Below are 16,995 nucleotides of genomic sequence, written 5' to 3' on the forward strand. Positions count from 1 at the left end.
AAAACAGCCAGGTGTTGTGACTGGCTCCTGTAGTCCCAGCTACTTGGGAGGGTGAGGCAAAATAATCACTTAAGCCCACGAGTTTGAGGTTGCTGTGAGCTGTGATGCCATGGTACTCTACTGAGCACGATGTAGTGAGACTCTGTCCCCCACCAAAAAAAAAGTAGTAACCAGGAAGGCTTCAATCAGTTGTCCTCAAACCTTTTAAACAGGGGGCCAGTTTACTGTCCCTCAGACCGTTAGAGGGCCAGACTGCGGGCCCCTGGACGAGTCGGCTGCTAAGCAGGACAGGCAGCAGCAGCAAAAACACCCGGTGGGCTGGATAAATGTCCTAGGCAGGCTGCATGTGGCCCGTGGGCCATAGTTTGAGGATGCCTGGCTTCAATAAATAAATAGGAAGTCCTGTTTGTCAATTTTTCCTTAATAATTATTAAGTATTTTATCAAATACAAGAATCAAAATAAATACCCAAATCCATGGTTTTATATGCAAGTTCATTTATTTTCACATTCTTTTCTATTGTAGCCAAATAATTATGTCTTCTAGTGTTTCTTTAGTAATTATACCATCAATAAGTATACATAAAAGTGTTGGTATCTAATAATGGAGATATTAGTAGAAAATGGAGCAGTAAGACAATATGAACTCAAAGTCCTGTTTGAATTTCATCTCTTCTTCACTAACCCTTATAACTTACTTCGTAACTATTAAGAAGCACTCCTCTAGTTTCCATACAGATTCTTCCAGTAACTTACAGGAGGAACATGCTCAAAAGACTTGTTTAGGGAATTCATATTTTATACTTTACTCAGCAGTGTTATTTCCTTTACCACTCACTTGTGAAGTAGAAGAATATAGCAAACTGTGCTACTTTAAACCCATATGTCCTCCTTTTTAAAAGTGTAACTTAAAGTTGGATATAAAATGACTTTCTACTGTGACATTGACCTTTTCTTAATTTTAGGTGTTTAGACTTACCTAACTAATTTTATGCATTCCTAAAAGTTTGATCTAAATTTTTGGTAATACTGCCACCAAGTGGTACAATGTCTCATTCCCCCCTCAAATACACTTGAGTAATAATTTGATAATCAGTTTTTCCATTCATGTCAGAACCTTAACCTAATTGGAAGATTAGGTTAACCTTAACCTAAAAACCTATATTACTATGGTTTAAAAGCATGTTTTAAATTATCAAGATATAATATCATACTTACTCATTAGTCCTTTTCATTCTTTATTCCTTTAGAGAAGAATATAGCTATCTTCCTTCCAGTTACCACTTTGCAAATTCCTTTACCATATAAAAAGCCTTTCTCTTAGCAATATTAGTTCATACATTATAGCTAAATTTTCCAAGCCATTTTCTAAATTAGTCATTTAAAATTCTATGTTCTCTTATGAAATAAAGTTACATTTACAATTTAAGAAGCAATACAAAAAATGAAGTTTCACTTTGTTCAATGAAAAGTTGTAGCTCTTCTTACAAAATACTACAGTTTTATTACTTAATTAAATATGACCTACATTGCAAATACAGAATAATTCATTCTAAATTTTTGCTTTAGGCAAGTCAATCCCCACCCACTGTGTTTTATTATTTCTCTTAAGCACAGCACAAATAATGACAGTTTAAATAGGTTACTAGCATTAATACTAGATAGATGGTTTAAGAAACATGTTTTAGAATAATAATAGGACTTCTTTAAAATGATTTTAACATTTTATTGCTATCTATACTGATCATGTATGTAGTGCAAATTATAGCTTCTGGCTGTTATAAAGCTGAATTATAAACCAGGGCTATCCATTTAACAAACTTGCTTTACATAAATCATATAATGATATATAGGGTTAATACAGAAATTCAGAGTGATGAGACAAATATTGTATTTAAAACATCACTCTTATCCTTAATTTGACATTTCACAAGAAATGTCATATTCTTAACTGATTATTAGTGAAAGAATACAACCACAAATAGTAACAGAAGCCTGAGAAAAGTACCTCTTTAAAAAAAAAAAAATCACACACACACTCCTGCTATATATACATTATAATCGTGTCTAAGCATAGTTTTTAAATTATGTTCAGTTACATGCTAAGATTGTGAATTTAAAACTTAGCTCAATCTAAATAACTTAGAAGGGAAGCAAGTTTACATGTTAGTGTTATACTTTTTTTCCCCCAATTACCTATTAGAAAAAACAGTTTAAGGGCTGACAAGCAAATGCAACACCTTTTTTATTTTTCACGATTATAGAAATCAGTCAAATATTAAATAATTCAAAATTATTACTATGCACACAAACTACACTTGTAACAGCATAAACTTTTACTTGAAAAACAAAGGACAAAACATTGTATTTACTTATTTACATATTGCCCATATCATTGATGGGCTTTTTTTAATGCTTTGTTTCTAAAAGTTATTATTTTTAAACAACAAAAATTTTGAAAAGACTAAACCAAACTGAGTGCCACCTAAAATCACATCTTGTCATCAGATATCACTGTCTTCTCAAATCAACTAATAAGATTTATGATTAAACTGTCTTAAAGTTTAAGAGCATTTTAAAAACCATAAAATTTCAATCTACCCATTTAAATATAATAAATCATGCTTCCATTATAAGAGAGTATCCTTTAAAAATGAAAAACAGTAAAGAGCACAAAATTTTTATTTACTCACAACACTGAATAATAAATGTAAACTTTAAAAATATTTCTTTGCCTTCTTTAGACATACTTTTCTTCTTAAATAGCTTTTCAAGGCCTTATCATGAAGAGCTTTGATCAAGTTCTCTTGTCAAGATAAATGCACTTATTATGGGAAAGTAATAAGCATTCCCCATTCTTTAAATGACTTCTCTTAAGGTAAAGTTAGTTTTCCACTTAGGTCTCTACCTTTTACATTATGCTGACCCTGGTTTTCTGTTACTTACTATATTTCACCCATAGTCATACCCACAAGGATGCAATATTATTTAGAAAGAAACACTACCAAGTACTTTAAATGTTGAAAAATGGAAGGACCAATTAAGCTCTCTGACCCAGGAAATAATACGTAAGCATGGTTATTATATATAAGACTAATAGGTCCTTCATAAGTGAAGATCAAGTAACTTTCACAGTTTTATTATTAGTTGTTCTTCAGTTTATTACTAATCTGACAATCAGGCCCAGTTAGATAATATTTCGTTGTGTCTCACTGTGTTTTATACAAAATGCTTTAGGAGAAAAGTTGTAATGAAACACTGTATAAAATATTAACTTTCTATAGCTTATAGTTGTTAGCATTAAACAACTTAAAATAAAAGTAAAGTAATCCTGTTACCCAAATATGCAGTTCGGATTCTATTTCATTAAGCGAGTGTCATTCCTACTACTAAATACTGCCAAAATTCCATGAAAAGGCAGGGTAAAGAAGCAGCTGCACCTCACTAAGAGGTTTCCTTAGGCACTCAGTTGGCTATTCTTTTGTCACTGAAACAATAAACCTTCACTTACCCTTTCTCTGTGACTACTTCTTTCCCAATATATGGGTCACATATAATCTGAAAAACTTAAATAATAAATGTACTATTTAAAACAATGTATATTCAAGAAATCTCTATTTAACCCAATCTAATCTGCTCAGATATTTAAATTTTGCCACAAAATAATTTTAAAACAATAATCTACTGAATTCCCAAGCCAAGATTCTTTTTATATACACAACCTAAATTATCATCTTTGAGAACAGAATTTCGTACATGTTAGGTGCAAAATAACTCTTCACTACAAAACTCTGAACAACTGCTGCATTTAAAATCAAGCAACATCCAATACTCCAGCAGCCACAAGTTGCCGTGACAGCCAGTCCAACCCCTCATAGAGTCCCATACCACTTCGAGCATCACAGCCCTGAATATACCAGCTCCGGCCACAACATAGTTTATGAAGACTGAGAAGTTCAGTGATTTCGTCTACTGACAGTGCTCCAGCAACATCCTGAAAGATATATATATACACACACATATATATATGTAAATACATCATAATTTTTTATCAGTCCATCCAAATTATTTTTCTAATTATTATCATTTATATAGAATTCGGTTGATAGCATTCTAACAAAAGCCTAAGCAAAGGTTAAAACCTAGATTCATCTTTCATTAATTATCAGACTAATAAGAAAATAAAGAGTTTTGGTTAAAGTGATTCATGTATGTGTATGTATTTTTTGCAAGGATAGCCTAACAATAAAATCAATAAAGGTCATGTGATCTGAATGAAAAGACATTGCTTAACTCATTAAAAGGCATCAACCTAATAAAAGTAATTAACACATGTATACCAGAAAAATGGTTTATATGTAGGATTTATATAATGAAGAGTTCATTACATTCCCACTCTGAACATCTTTGCTTTGACTTCCTAGGAGCAACTACTGGTAACCATTTCTTTTATATTTTTCCAGAAAATTTCCAGGTATATTCATGCAAATAAACACAAACAGTGATATACTTTAGGCTTTCTATATCTTGCAGGGTTTTTTTTTTTTTTAACTTAACAAATTTATTGAAGATAGGTATTATTCCATTCTCTGTACAAGCAGATTTTCCACATTTTTAACATGAGAATTTCATGATGTTACGTGTATGAATGCAACATAATTTACTTAACCAGTCTTAAACTGAATATTCAAATTGAAGTTATATGCCTATGTGCTATTATAAATCCATATATATACACACACACACACACACACACATTTGGATATTGTCTATAAGGATATACTACTACTGGTAGACTTGCAGGGTAAAATATGCATCTAAAACTTTGAAAAATACTGCCAAGTTGCCCTCCAATAAAATGTCTCAGTTTAATAACCATACTAACAGTGTAAGTGAGTCTCTGAGGATTATGAAACATTTTCATTTTTAACTATCTGATAGGTAGAAAAGGGTATCTTCACTTTGCCATATTTGCATATCTATCAATCATAGGTAAGGTTAAATGTACCAGTTCTTAATAGTTTGTCCTTTTTATAAAGGAGAAAATTCTTTATCCTTTATCCTACTCTTCCCCTCCTATAACATCTATTCTACTCTACTTCTACCTCTACTTCACATAAAAGCATTCTCATAGGCCAGGTAAGGTGGCTCATGCCTATAATCCAACACTACAGACAGAAGGCCAAGGTGGGCTGATCCCTCGAGTTTAGGAGTTCAAGACCAGCCTGAGCAAAAGCAAGAGCCCATCTTTAAAAAAAATAAAAAAAATTAGCCAGTCATTGAACAGGTACCTACAATCCCAGCTACTCAGAAGACTGAGGCAAGAGGATCTATTGAGCCCAAGAGTTTGACGCTGCTGTGAAGTATGATGCCACAGCACTCTACTGAAGGTGACAAAGTAAGACTCTATCTCAAAAAAAAAAAAAAAAAAAAAAAGGTTTCTCATCCTCCTAGAAGCTCAGGCTCAAGATCTAGGGATTTTCAGCTATTCCCAGTCCTTGGTCCTCCCTATTCAGTCACCAATTCCAACAATTCCACCTCCATAAAATCTCTTCCATCTACCCCACCTTTCAAATCCTCTAATTCAGACTCTCAAGTCTCACTTGATTTTAGCAATTTACTAAAGCATCTCCTTATCTCTAGTCCCTTTGCCTGATTCATTCTACCCCCAGAATTAAGGTATTAATACACTGATATGATCTTATCACCCATTAGTAAGAAAACATTTTCATGGTTCTCCTCTGTTCACAGTATAAAACCTAAATTTCTCAGTCTACCCTGTCAGGCCTTCAGTGTAGCCTCAGCTGTTATTCTAGATTTTCTTCTTCATTCTCTATACCTCACATATAGGTCTTCTTGATTCTCCTTAAAAAACATTAATGCTATTATTTTCTTTGCCTGTAACATTCTTTTTCTCATATTGCCTTGAAGTCTTAACAATAATTTCAAATCTTATAATAACTTCAACTTGAATGCTATGTTTTGCAAATCTGATAAGATGCATCTTTAGAACTATTATCTCTCCTAATCCCCCATTACACTTTTAATATTATTGAAGTTCTTTGTATTTGAATTACGTGTATGTATTCACCTATATACACAGAAGTTTCTTGTAAGCATCAACTACCTTATTTCTTTTCTGTATAGCACAGCACTTTTCACATAGATTGTACTCAAAATACATAGCAGAAACTTTGAAAATATCTATAAAATTGATTCTCTTTTAAAATTTCCAAAGCTGCTTTATGACATAGAATACACAAAACTACTAAAATAATAAAAACATATTACCTGCTTGTTGGCAAAAATCAGGAGCAAAGCATCTCGGAGTTCTTTTTCTATCAGTAACTTTGCAAGTTCACTATGTGCTTCACTAATTCTGTCTCTATGACTGCTATCAACAACAAACACAACAGCTACCAAAAAAAAAAAAAAAAGACCACAGAAATATTCAATTAGTCACTTATTAAGTTTCAATAACTGGACCAAATATTTACTGCTCTATCTTATTTTGGTTATACTTTGTCTACCAGCCTTGTTTTCACATAAAGATTGCCTATTATGGTAGGAACACCAGAGTATAACTCAAGTACTTCACATAACTTATTTGTTTTAGTTTCCCCATCTATGATGGGATTTACAACACATGTTCTATCAAACACAAATTACTCTATATATCACTTATGCAGTAAGTGATTATGCAGTAATAAGTGATATACAGAGTGAATGAAAATGTGCCTCTTATGTCGTCTACCTACTGATGCTACTTGTTCTTTAAATACTATGTTCTTTAGCAAAAGTTGGTCTTTTAAGAACAAAAACATCACCAATTTATCTTTACAAAGTATTCGTCTCTCTAGGATAAACATTCCCAGATTTTCAACCATTCCTCATATTCAAAATTCCATTTTTTAATATCATAGTTCATTCTAAATTTAATACCAAAATAGCAAGTAAAGATAATTAGCTAGTCTCTCATTTTGGTGGAAAGTAGGATGACATATGGAACAGGTGGCATGAACATAAACATGTTGGAGTGTAAGAGGCAAAACTGTAGAATGGGGCCCAGAAAGGAATGAAGGCGAGGGAGAACATATGTGATAAGATATATTGTAGGCAAAAGCAAGCCACTATAAGTTCTTTTGCAGCTAACAACTATTTGTGAATGGAAACAAAGGGGTGGGACTACTGAGAGGTTGTAACAGGATAAATGTTGAAATGAACTGAACAGCAGAATAATAACCAGGTATTGTGGCTGCTGCCTATAGTCCCTGATTATTTGGTTGAGGCAAGAGAATCACTTTGAGCCCAAGAGTTTGAGGTTGAGTATGAGCTATGACCCCACAGCACTCTATCAAAGATGACAAAATGAGACTGTCTCAAAAAAAAGAAGAAAGATGGCCCAGCGCCTGTGGCTCAAGCAGCTAAGGCACCAGCCACATACACCTGAGCTGGTAGGTTCGAATCCAGCCTGGGCCCGCCAAACAATGATGGCTGCAACAAAAAAATAGCCAGGCATTGTGGCGGGTGCCTATAGTCCCAGCTACTTGGGAGGCAGAGGCAAGAGAATCGCTTGATCCCAGAAGTTGGAGGTTGCTGTGAGCTGTGATGCCATAGCACTCTACCCAGCGCAACAGCCTGAGGCTCTGTCTCAAAAAAAAAAAAGAAAGAAAGAAAGAAATAAAAGAAAAAGGATTGCCCACTGATATTTAAGTGTATAGTCAAGCATTTAGTCATAAATGCTAGCTTTGCTAGTTTAAATCAGTGTACTAAAAACTGTCATCCTAAAACTCTGAAAAGATGTTAGTTTTGACGCTTACCTTGAGTATTGAGGTAATAATGTTTCCACAATGGTCTTAATTTGTGTTTTCCGCCTACATCCCAAATAGTGAATTTTAGATTTTTATATTCTACAGTCTCCACATTAAAACCTGATTTAAAAAAAAAAAGTTACTTTTATAGTATATTTATAACAAATGACACATCAAACACAGGCTGTTTCATAATTGTGACTGACAAGTTATCAACATGCAGCAGTATCAACTGCAGCCAATCAACTCCATTTCTAATCCTATATAGAGAATGTACACCTTAACAGTTGACAGCTCTCTAGGGTCCACCAGGGTCTCCTTAGAATCTTGGAATCCATGTACCTGCCACTTCTGCACCACTACTATCCCCTAACCCCTAACCCTTAGCCAGCATCATCAATTCTCTATTCCTGCAACCATCTCACCCATACTCTGTTCCTTCTTATTATGCATTTCAATCCCATAGCCACTGAATCTTGCATTTTTTTCTCTGAAATGTTGGTATCGTAGAGACAGAAAAGAGGCCACATCACTCTGCTAGAGTATCAATTAAGACCCAAGAACTCAGCTTTAACCTAGGGTTTGTTCCTAAAATGTCCATTAAGTTTAAAAAAGCAATATTCATACTTACCAATTGTTGGAATGGGCTGCATGAACTCATCCTGTTTTAACTTAAACAAAATAGTAGTTTTTCCAGCACTGTCTAATCCTAATGTAACAACACGTATTTCCATTTTTGGTCCAATGTGAACTCTATTGTCCTAGAATTTAAAATTTTTTAAAAGTTTTGAACTCGATATGGAATTAGAAAATAATAGTATTTATACTTTCTCTTTACAAATAAATGACCTTTTTTAATTATTTCCATGACTCCCTCATTCCTAGACCAACTATAATCTGAACAATAATCTTCAGAATCCCCAAATCTGATTTTCTCTGAGATGAGTTCCTTCCCATGGCTAAATCTTTCCTTTGTAAAACTGACCATTTTGCCTTTGTATAAATAAAATATACCACTTGATTTTTCCAGGAAATCTGAAAAAAACTGAATCTTCTTTAAATCTTTAAGCATGTTTTATGCTATACTAAAACTCAAAATAGTGCCACATTAATTAAAATCAAAAAATGGGCTTGGCACCCATAGCACAGCGGTTACATCATCAGCCACATGCACCAAGGCTGGCGGGTATGAGCCTGGCCTGGGCCAGCTAAACAGCAATGACAACTGCAACAAGAAAATAGCCAGGAGTTGTAGCGGGCACCTGTAGACCTGTAGTCCTAGCTACTTGGGAGGCTGAGGCAAGAGAATTGCTTAAGCCCAAGAGTCAGACGTTGCTGTAAGCTGTGACGCCAAGGTACTCTACCAAAGGCAACATAGTGAGACTGTCTCAAAAAAAAAAGAGAGAGAGAGAGAGAGAATCACTTGAGCCCAAGAGTTTGAGGTTGCTGTAAGCTGTGACACCATGGTCCTCTACTGAGGGCGACAGTTTGAGACACTGTCTCAAAAAAAAAAGCAAAAACTGAGGCTGGGCACAGTGACTGACACCTGTAATCCTAGAACTCTGGGAGGCCTGGGCTGATGGATTGCCCCTAGCTCACAGGTTCAAGACTAGCCTGAACCAGAGCAAGACGTCATCTCTAAAAATAGTTAGGCATCGTAGCAGGTGCCTGTAGTCCCAGCTGAGGCAAGAGGATCACTTAAGCCCATGAGTTTGAGGTTGTTGTGAGCTGTCACGCCATGGCATTATACCAAGGGTGACAAAGTAAGACTCTGTCTCAAAAAATAAATAAATAAACTGCTGCTCAGTTCCCAGAAACATCCACTATTAACAATCTGGTGTATATCCCTCCACATACTTTCCCATGTACTTATTGGCCAACATACACAAACAAATATGGTTTAAAAAAAAAAAAAACTTAAAAAGAAATACCTTACATATCCAGACAATGCAACTGGTTTTCACTCAACAGTTTATTAAGGAATTCTTTCAATCTATATGGATTAACCTTTTCCTTTTAATGCTTTCTTATATTCCATGAACCACAATGTAACCAGTCTCCAACTGATAGTCACAGGGGTCCTCAAACTTTTTAAACAGGGGACCAGTTCACTGTCCCTCAGACCATTAGAGGGCCGGACTACAGGCCCCAGGATGAGTCGGCTGCTAAGGCAGCGGCAGCAAAAACACCTGGCGGGCCAGGTAAATGTCCTAGGCGGACTGCATGTGGCCTGTGGGCCATAGTTTGAGGACGCCTAATCTTTTAGGTCATTTCTGATTTGGGGCTTGGGAGGGAGATGGCAGGGAGGAGATGGCAGGGAGTCTTACTCTGTTGCCCTGGGTAGAGTGCCATGGTGTAATTAGAGCTCACAGCAACGTCAAACTCTTGGATAAAAATGATCCTCTTGCCTCAGCCTCCCAAGCAGCTGGGACTACAGATGCCCGCCACAACGCTTGGCTATTTTTAGGGACAGGGATCTTGCTCTTGCTCAGTCTGTTCTCAAACTCCTGAGCTCAAGCTACCTAACCGCTCCAGCCTCCCAGAGTGCTAGGATTACAGGCATGAGCTACTGTGCCCAGCCTCATTTCTGATTTTTTTTGCAATTATAAACAATGCTGTAACAAACATACTCGTATATGTTACTAATTGTATGACCTCTCTGCCTAACTTCTCTCATCTCATAAAAAGAGGATAAAAATATTATAAAAGTCACATAGAATTCTTAGCAGAATTAATTTTTTTGGGGGGGGGGTAGAATGCCATGGCATCTTTAGAGCTCATAGCAACCTCAAACTCCTGGGCTCAAGAGATCCTCTTGCCTCAGTTTTTCTTTCTATTTTCGTAGAGACAGGGGTCTCGCTCTTGCTCAGGTTGGTCCCGAATTCCTGGGCTCAAATAATTCACTCACCTTGGCCTCCCAGAGTGTTAGGACTATAGGAGAAGCCACTGTGCCCAGCTAAGGATTAATTTTTTTTAAATACACATAAAAAGTCTCTACAAATGTTCCTGCCACATGAGTATTATTTTACATAGGCAATAAAAGCAGAAATAGAAAAATGAGACTACCTCAAACTTAATACTTTAGTGCATCAAAAGACACAAATAAGAAAGTGAAAAGGTAACCTACATAATGGGAGAAAATATTTGCAAATCAAAAATGTGATAGGGAATTAATATCTAGAACATATAAAGAACTCCTACAATAAAAAAATCAAATGACCTAATCAAAAACTGGGCAAAGGGCTTCAACAGACATATTCAAGACAATACACAAAACGGCCTAAGCAGAGAAACGCAAATCAAAACCAAAACCAGGTATCACTTTGCACTAATTAGGATGGCTACCAGCCAAAAACAAACAGAAAATAACAAGTGTTGGGGAGAATATAGAGAAATCAAACCCTTGTACACCACTGGTAGAACCGTAATATGCCATACTACTATGGAAAACAGTATCATAGTTCCTCAGAAAATTATAAATAGAACTACTATATGATCCACTAATTTCACTTCTGGGTATACATACAAAAGAATTGAAAGCAGCGTCTCAAAGAAATATTTGTACACCCATGTTCATAGTAGCACAATTTACAGTAACCAAGAGTGAAAGTAAATTTGACAAATAAATGAATAAACAAAATGTGGCACAGATATACAACGAAATATTATTCAGCATTATAATGGAATGATCCTCTCATGTGGATAAACTTCGAAGTCATTATGCTAAATGAAATAAGCCAGCCACAAAAAACAAATACTGTATAATTCTACTTATATAAAGTATCTAAACTAATTAAATTCACAGAAACAAAAAGTGGAATGGTGGTTACCAAGGGCTAAGGAGAGAGTGGGAAAGGGGAATTATTATTTAAAGGATATAGAGTTTTATAAGATAAATCTCTGGAGATGTCTTTCACAACAATATGAATATACTCAACAGTACTGAACTGTATACTTAAAAATGGTTAAGCTGGTAAATTTTACATTGTGTTTTCCACCTCAATAAAAAAATTGTGGTACATCCATGCAATAAAGCACCTTGCAACGGTAAAAAGGAATAAAAAAGTCACCCTATATACTGCTATGCAGTGATTTTTAAAATGTATAGTAAAAGAACAAAGAAGGAAAAAAGTGTATAAGGTAGTCTATAGTCTACCTTTAAATGCAGGGAATGTACATACAAATACATAAATGATATTTCTCTATTTTTTTAAATAATGAAGAAAACTCAGAAAAAATACTAAATGGTTTTCTATGGGGAACAAAGTAAAAAAGGTAGAGGGGCCAGAGATAAGAAGAGCTAAACATCTCTGGATTACAGCTATAAAGCATTGTAATCCTAGCACTCTGGGAAGCTGAGGCAGGAAGACTGCTTGTGGTCAGAGTTTAAGGCCCACCACAAAACCAAACTGTCTCTACTAAAAATATAAAAATTAGCCAGGTGGCCTGTAGTCCTAGCTACTCAGAAGGCTGAGACAGGAGGACTGCCTGAGCCTAGGAGTTTGAGGTTGGTTGTGAGCTAGGCTGAGGCCAAGGCACCCAGCCCAAGCAACAGAATGATACTCTGTCCAAAAAAACAAAAAAATTCTATAATGCATCAGTTTCCTAACTGTCTCTTCAAGCTAATTATCATGAAATGAAAATCAATCGTAATTTGTTAGAAAACAAACCTAAAGAATAGTACATTACCTTCGTAAAAGTGACAGGGATGCTGGCGTCCAATTGAATGTGATCTGCGACCTCTGTAAACTGCTGCTGCTGTTTCTGCAATGTTTCCAGTAACCTTGTAATTTCTTGTTTTGCCAAGACAACTCTACAGTCATCCTAGAAAAGGGAAAATAGTATTTTTTGTTAAAGAAATAAAGAAAAGTGGCCAGGCACAGTGGCTCACACCTAAAATCCCAGCATTTTGGGAGGCTGAGGCAGGAGGACCCCTTGAGGCCAAGAGTCCAAAGTTAGCCTGGACAACCCTGTCTATAAAAAAATGTAATTTTAAATAAATGAACTAGGCATGGTGGCACACACCAATAGTCCCAGCTACTTTAAGAGGCTGAAGGAGAAGGACGAGGAGGATCACTGGAGCCCAGGAGTTTGAGGCTGCAGTACCATCCTAAGAGAAGTAATTCAGAAACAGAAAAATAAATGCTGCATGTTCTACTTTATAAGTGGGAGCTAGACTATAGCTACACAAGGACACCCAGTGAGGGGGGTGAATATGAAAAATAGGATACAATGTACACTATTTAGGTGATGGGTACACTAAAAGCCCAGAATTCACTATACAATAAAAATAAATTAATTAAAAAATTTTCTTCTGAGGGGAAAATATTCATTCATATTGTTGCATATAAAAAATAATAATTTAAGAGTATTAATAAAAGAATGGATATACTGCAGTATACTGATAAATATATTTAAAAATATATAAATCCTAGCTAATTTTTTTTTAATTACATTTTTTAATAGACAGGGTTGTCCAGGCTAACTTTGAACTCCTGGTCTCAAGGGGTCCTGCCTATATCACAATGAGAATAAACCACAACTACATATGAATTTTACAAACATAATTTAGGGTAAAAGAAGACATGGCATGGAGAATTTAGAGTCTTACTATGTTGCCCTTAGTAGAGTGCTGTGGCGTCACAGCTCACAGCAATCTCAAATTCTTATGCTTAAGCAATTCTCTTGCCTCAGCCTCCCAAGTAGCTGGGACTACAGGCACCTGCCACAATGTCTGGCTATTTTTTGGTTGGCCTGGGCTGGATTCAAACCTGCCAGGTCCAGTGTACGTGGCTGGTGCCCTAGCCACTGAGTAGGTGCTGAGCCATGCAGTGTATAATTTCACTTATATTAATTATCATAACAACCAAGGTATGCATTAAAAATTAGAATAGTGGTATGTCCTTGGGGGAAGGCAAGTAGAAAAAAGTATGAAGGGATTCTGGGGTAGTGAAAATGTTGTTATTTTATCTATATGCTGGTTGCACACTAATGATCAGACATATTTCTCTATATATGCTCTACTTCTAGAAAGTTTTTAAAATAATTTAAGATACATATATACTGGTTTTTCTCTTTTTCTAGTTTTTAAAATAAAAACTTTTCTCTTTCTCTTAGTTTTTAAAATAATTTAAGATATGTATACACTGGTTTTTTTCTACATCCTCAGGCCCTCCCCTCAAAGTCAAGAACTTTTTCTTGAATATTATTCCAGAATATTCTATTCATATATCAACATAATCTTCATATGAAAGAGATCTCCTACAACATACAAGCACATGAGAGGAATAGTGTTATCTGTTTTTGCTCACTGTTGGATACTTGTTGATAGCAATTCAGTGTTCTAGTTACTCAGAATCATAACCATGAAGTCGCTCTTGGGTCCTCTCTCTTTCATGCCCTACATATGTTCTGCCAAGAAAAATTACTGAATATCTAGAATCTGGGTACTTCTAACCCCCATTATTCAAGCTACTATTTTCTGTCATCTGAAATTCTATCATATAACAGCCACCAACTGTTGAACTCCTTCCTTTCATCTTTGCCTTCTTTTAATCCATTTTATATACATAAGCCAGAATCACCCTTTTAACAAGATCAAATCACTCTTGGGCTCAAAACCCTACAATGGTCCTCCCAACTCAATCAATAGACTTTGAAGTTCCCACAGGGCATTCCTTACATAAAATTCCCTATTACCTCTGACTTCACCTATTACTCTCTCCTTCACTTACTCTATTCCATCCAAGGAGGCTCTTTTTTTGATGTTTCTTGAACATACCAGGCACGCTGCCCTAGGGTTTTTGCTCTAACGATTTCTTCAAGTAGAATGTTATTTCCCCAATAAGGCTTGAATTCCTTCACCTTCTTCCCATTTGAGTCTTTGCTCAAATCTCACTTTCTCTCTATAATGTTTACCCTGACTACTCTATTTAAGAGTGCAATCTGCTGTATGAACACAAACATACAATTTGTAGAGTTCTTTTTCTCTTAGCTTTTATCACTTCCTAACATATAATTTACTTATTTAGATACAGTTAGGATTTATTGCCAATCCACAAGATTATGGCTTTTGCTTATTTGGTTCACTAATATACTCTAAGTACTTAAAAGTACATGTCATACTAGATGATGAATAGATATTTGCTAAATGAATAAACAAATATTCAGTATCTGGCATCATGCCTAGAACTTAAGATGATGCATAATCTCTTTGAAGGGGAGGGATGATTAGGTTTTGTTCTCAAAAGTGAATATAAATTTGTGATGTTCCATACATTCCTCTGCTCTTTCTCTGTGGTGGGAATTTTTAAGAACATTAGTTAGGATTCTGTGGGCATACAACAGAAGAAAACTAACAGGGCCATATGAAAAATGAATACAAGGGACCAGAAACAGTGGCTCACACTTGTAATCCTCACACTCTGGGAGGCCAAGGCGAGTGGACAGCTTGACTTCATGAATTTGAGACCAGCCTGAACAAAAGCAAGACCTTGTCTCTACTAAAAATAGAAAAACTAAGGCAAGAGGATCACTTGAGCCCAAGAGTTAGAGGTTGCTGTGAGCTATACACCATGGCACTTTACCCAGGGTGACAGCTTGAGACTCTGTCCCCACCCAAAAAGAAAAATGAATCTAAGACCCCAATTTTTTTTGGCATTAACACAGTGAGATAATGCCATATCATTAACAATTACATGATGCTTCAGAAACTCTAAAACACTGTAAACTATTTAAGTAACTATTAAATATGAAAACAGTTTTAAGTATTACTTAAAAAAAGCAAATATCAACTTAAGACATGATTTATTCTGATTTTGCTTGCAGCTTGATTATCCACTGTGAGTTGAACTAATATTTATTAAGCTCTTTCTATTAGATACAAAGAATTCAGAGACACAAAGATGAATAATATGATCCAGTGAGCATCTGGAAAGACAAATAGGCATATCATATCAATCAAGGTCCAATCAGAAGACAAAGATCACACCAGTTACTGGAACAGAAATAATATAAATAACTGTTAACTAGGTATAGTTACTAACTTAAAGAATAAAAAGAACTCTGAGGTATCATGGAGGCGCCCCATTGAGCTAAACTCAGATATCTGAGAAGGTCTCGTCACATGAGGAGTAACATTTACAGGAATGCCAAAGAGAAACCACGGAAGCCACTTCACACTGTCCAGCCTTCCTCTAGGGCCCCCTCTTGACAATGCCTAGTGTGGAGCCCTTTGAGTTCCAGCTAAAACACCATAAAGCAGAGGACAAAAGAGTAGGATTGCAGCTGAAAAATAACTTAATAAATGGCATACAGGCTCGGCACCTGTGGCTCAAGCGGCTAAGGCGCCAGCCACATACACCTAAGGTGGCAGGTTCGAATCCAGCCCTGGCCCGCCAAACAACAATGACAGCTGAAACCAACAAATAGCCGGGCGTTGTGGCGGGCGCCTGTGGTCCCAGCTACTTGGGAGGCTGAGGCAAGAGACTTGCTTGAGCCCAGGAGTTGGAGGTTGCTGTGAGCTGTGATGCCACAGCACTCTATCCAGGGGGACAGCTTGAGGCTCTATCTCCAAAAAATAAATAAATAAATAAATAAATGGCATACACATAAACTGTTACAGAATCAATGTGGTAAGGACCAAATGATAATTTAAGATTGGTAAGGCTACAGGCTGGACACACTCCTATAAGAGAAAAAGCTCTAAATGATAAAAGATTTAGTCTATAATGACTTGAAATCAACACAATTATCAATAAGGATAAGATAGATTGAAGCTTTTCTGAAATTCCTAGGGCAGTAATTTTGCTATATCTCATCTATAGGTATGTATAAGTAGACCTAAAACAGAAACGTGGGCTCAGCGCCTATAGCTCAGTGGCTAGGGCGCCTGCCACATACACTAGAGCTGGTGGGTTCAAACCTGGCCCAGGCCTGCAAAACAATGACAACCACAACAAGAAAATAGCCGGGCATTGTGGCAGATACCTATAGTCCCAGCTACTTGGGAGGCTGAGGCAAGTGAATTACTTAAGCCCCAAGAGTTTGAGGTTGCTGTGAGCTATGATGCCATAGTACTCTACCAAGGGTGACATAGTGACACTGTCTCAAAAAAAAATCAAATAATGGCTCGGCACCTATAGTTCAACCGGCTAAGGCGCCAGCCACGTACACCTAAGGTGGCG

The 16,995-nt window shown here is 36.2% G+C and overlaps 1 protein-coding gene across 2 annotated transcripts in view; it reads right to left on the reverse strand.

Moving 5' to 3' along the window:
* Positions 1-2,220: 2,220 nt before the first annotated feature.
* TRIM23 (tripartite motif containing 23) overlaps positions 2,221-16,995 on the reverse strand; it is a 43,673-nt gene continuing 28,898 nt past the window's right edge. The window contains exons 7-12 of one of the 2 annotated variants that reach the window (XM_012802774.2): positions 12,500-12,634; positions 8,442-8,571; positions 7,820-7,930; positions 6,291-6,415; positions 3,888-3,993; positions 2,727-3,565 (exon numbers count right to left, since the gene is read on the reverse strand). In XM_012802774.2, coding sequence (XP_012658228.1) covers positions 3,507-3,565; positions 3,888-3,993; positions 6,291-6,415; positions 7,820-7,930; positions 8,442-8,571; positions 12,500-12,634 — 666 coding nt within the window. In that variant the 3' untranslated portion in view covers positions 2,727-3,506. Of the gene's footprint in view, positions 3,994-6,290; positions 6,416-7,819; positions 7,931-8,441; positions 8,572-12,499; positions 12,635-16,995 lie in introns of both variants that reach the window. The other variant, XM_003785870.3, reaches the window with a different exon arrangement.

This window comes from Otolemur garnettii, unplaced genomic scaffold (genome assembly GCF_000181295.1).
Source record: "Otolemur garnettii isolate 467f Iridium unplaced genomic scaffold, OtoGar3 scaffold00017, whole genome shotgun sequence".
NCBI classification, from domain to species: domain Eukaryota; kingdom Metazoa; phylum Chordata; class Mammalia; order Primates; family Galagidae; genus Otolemur; species Otolemur garnettii.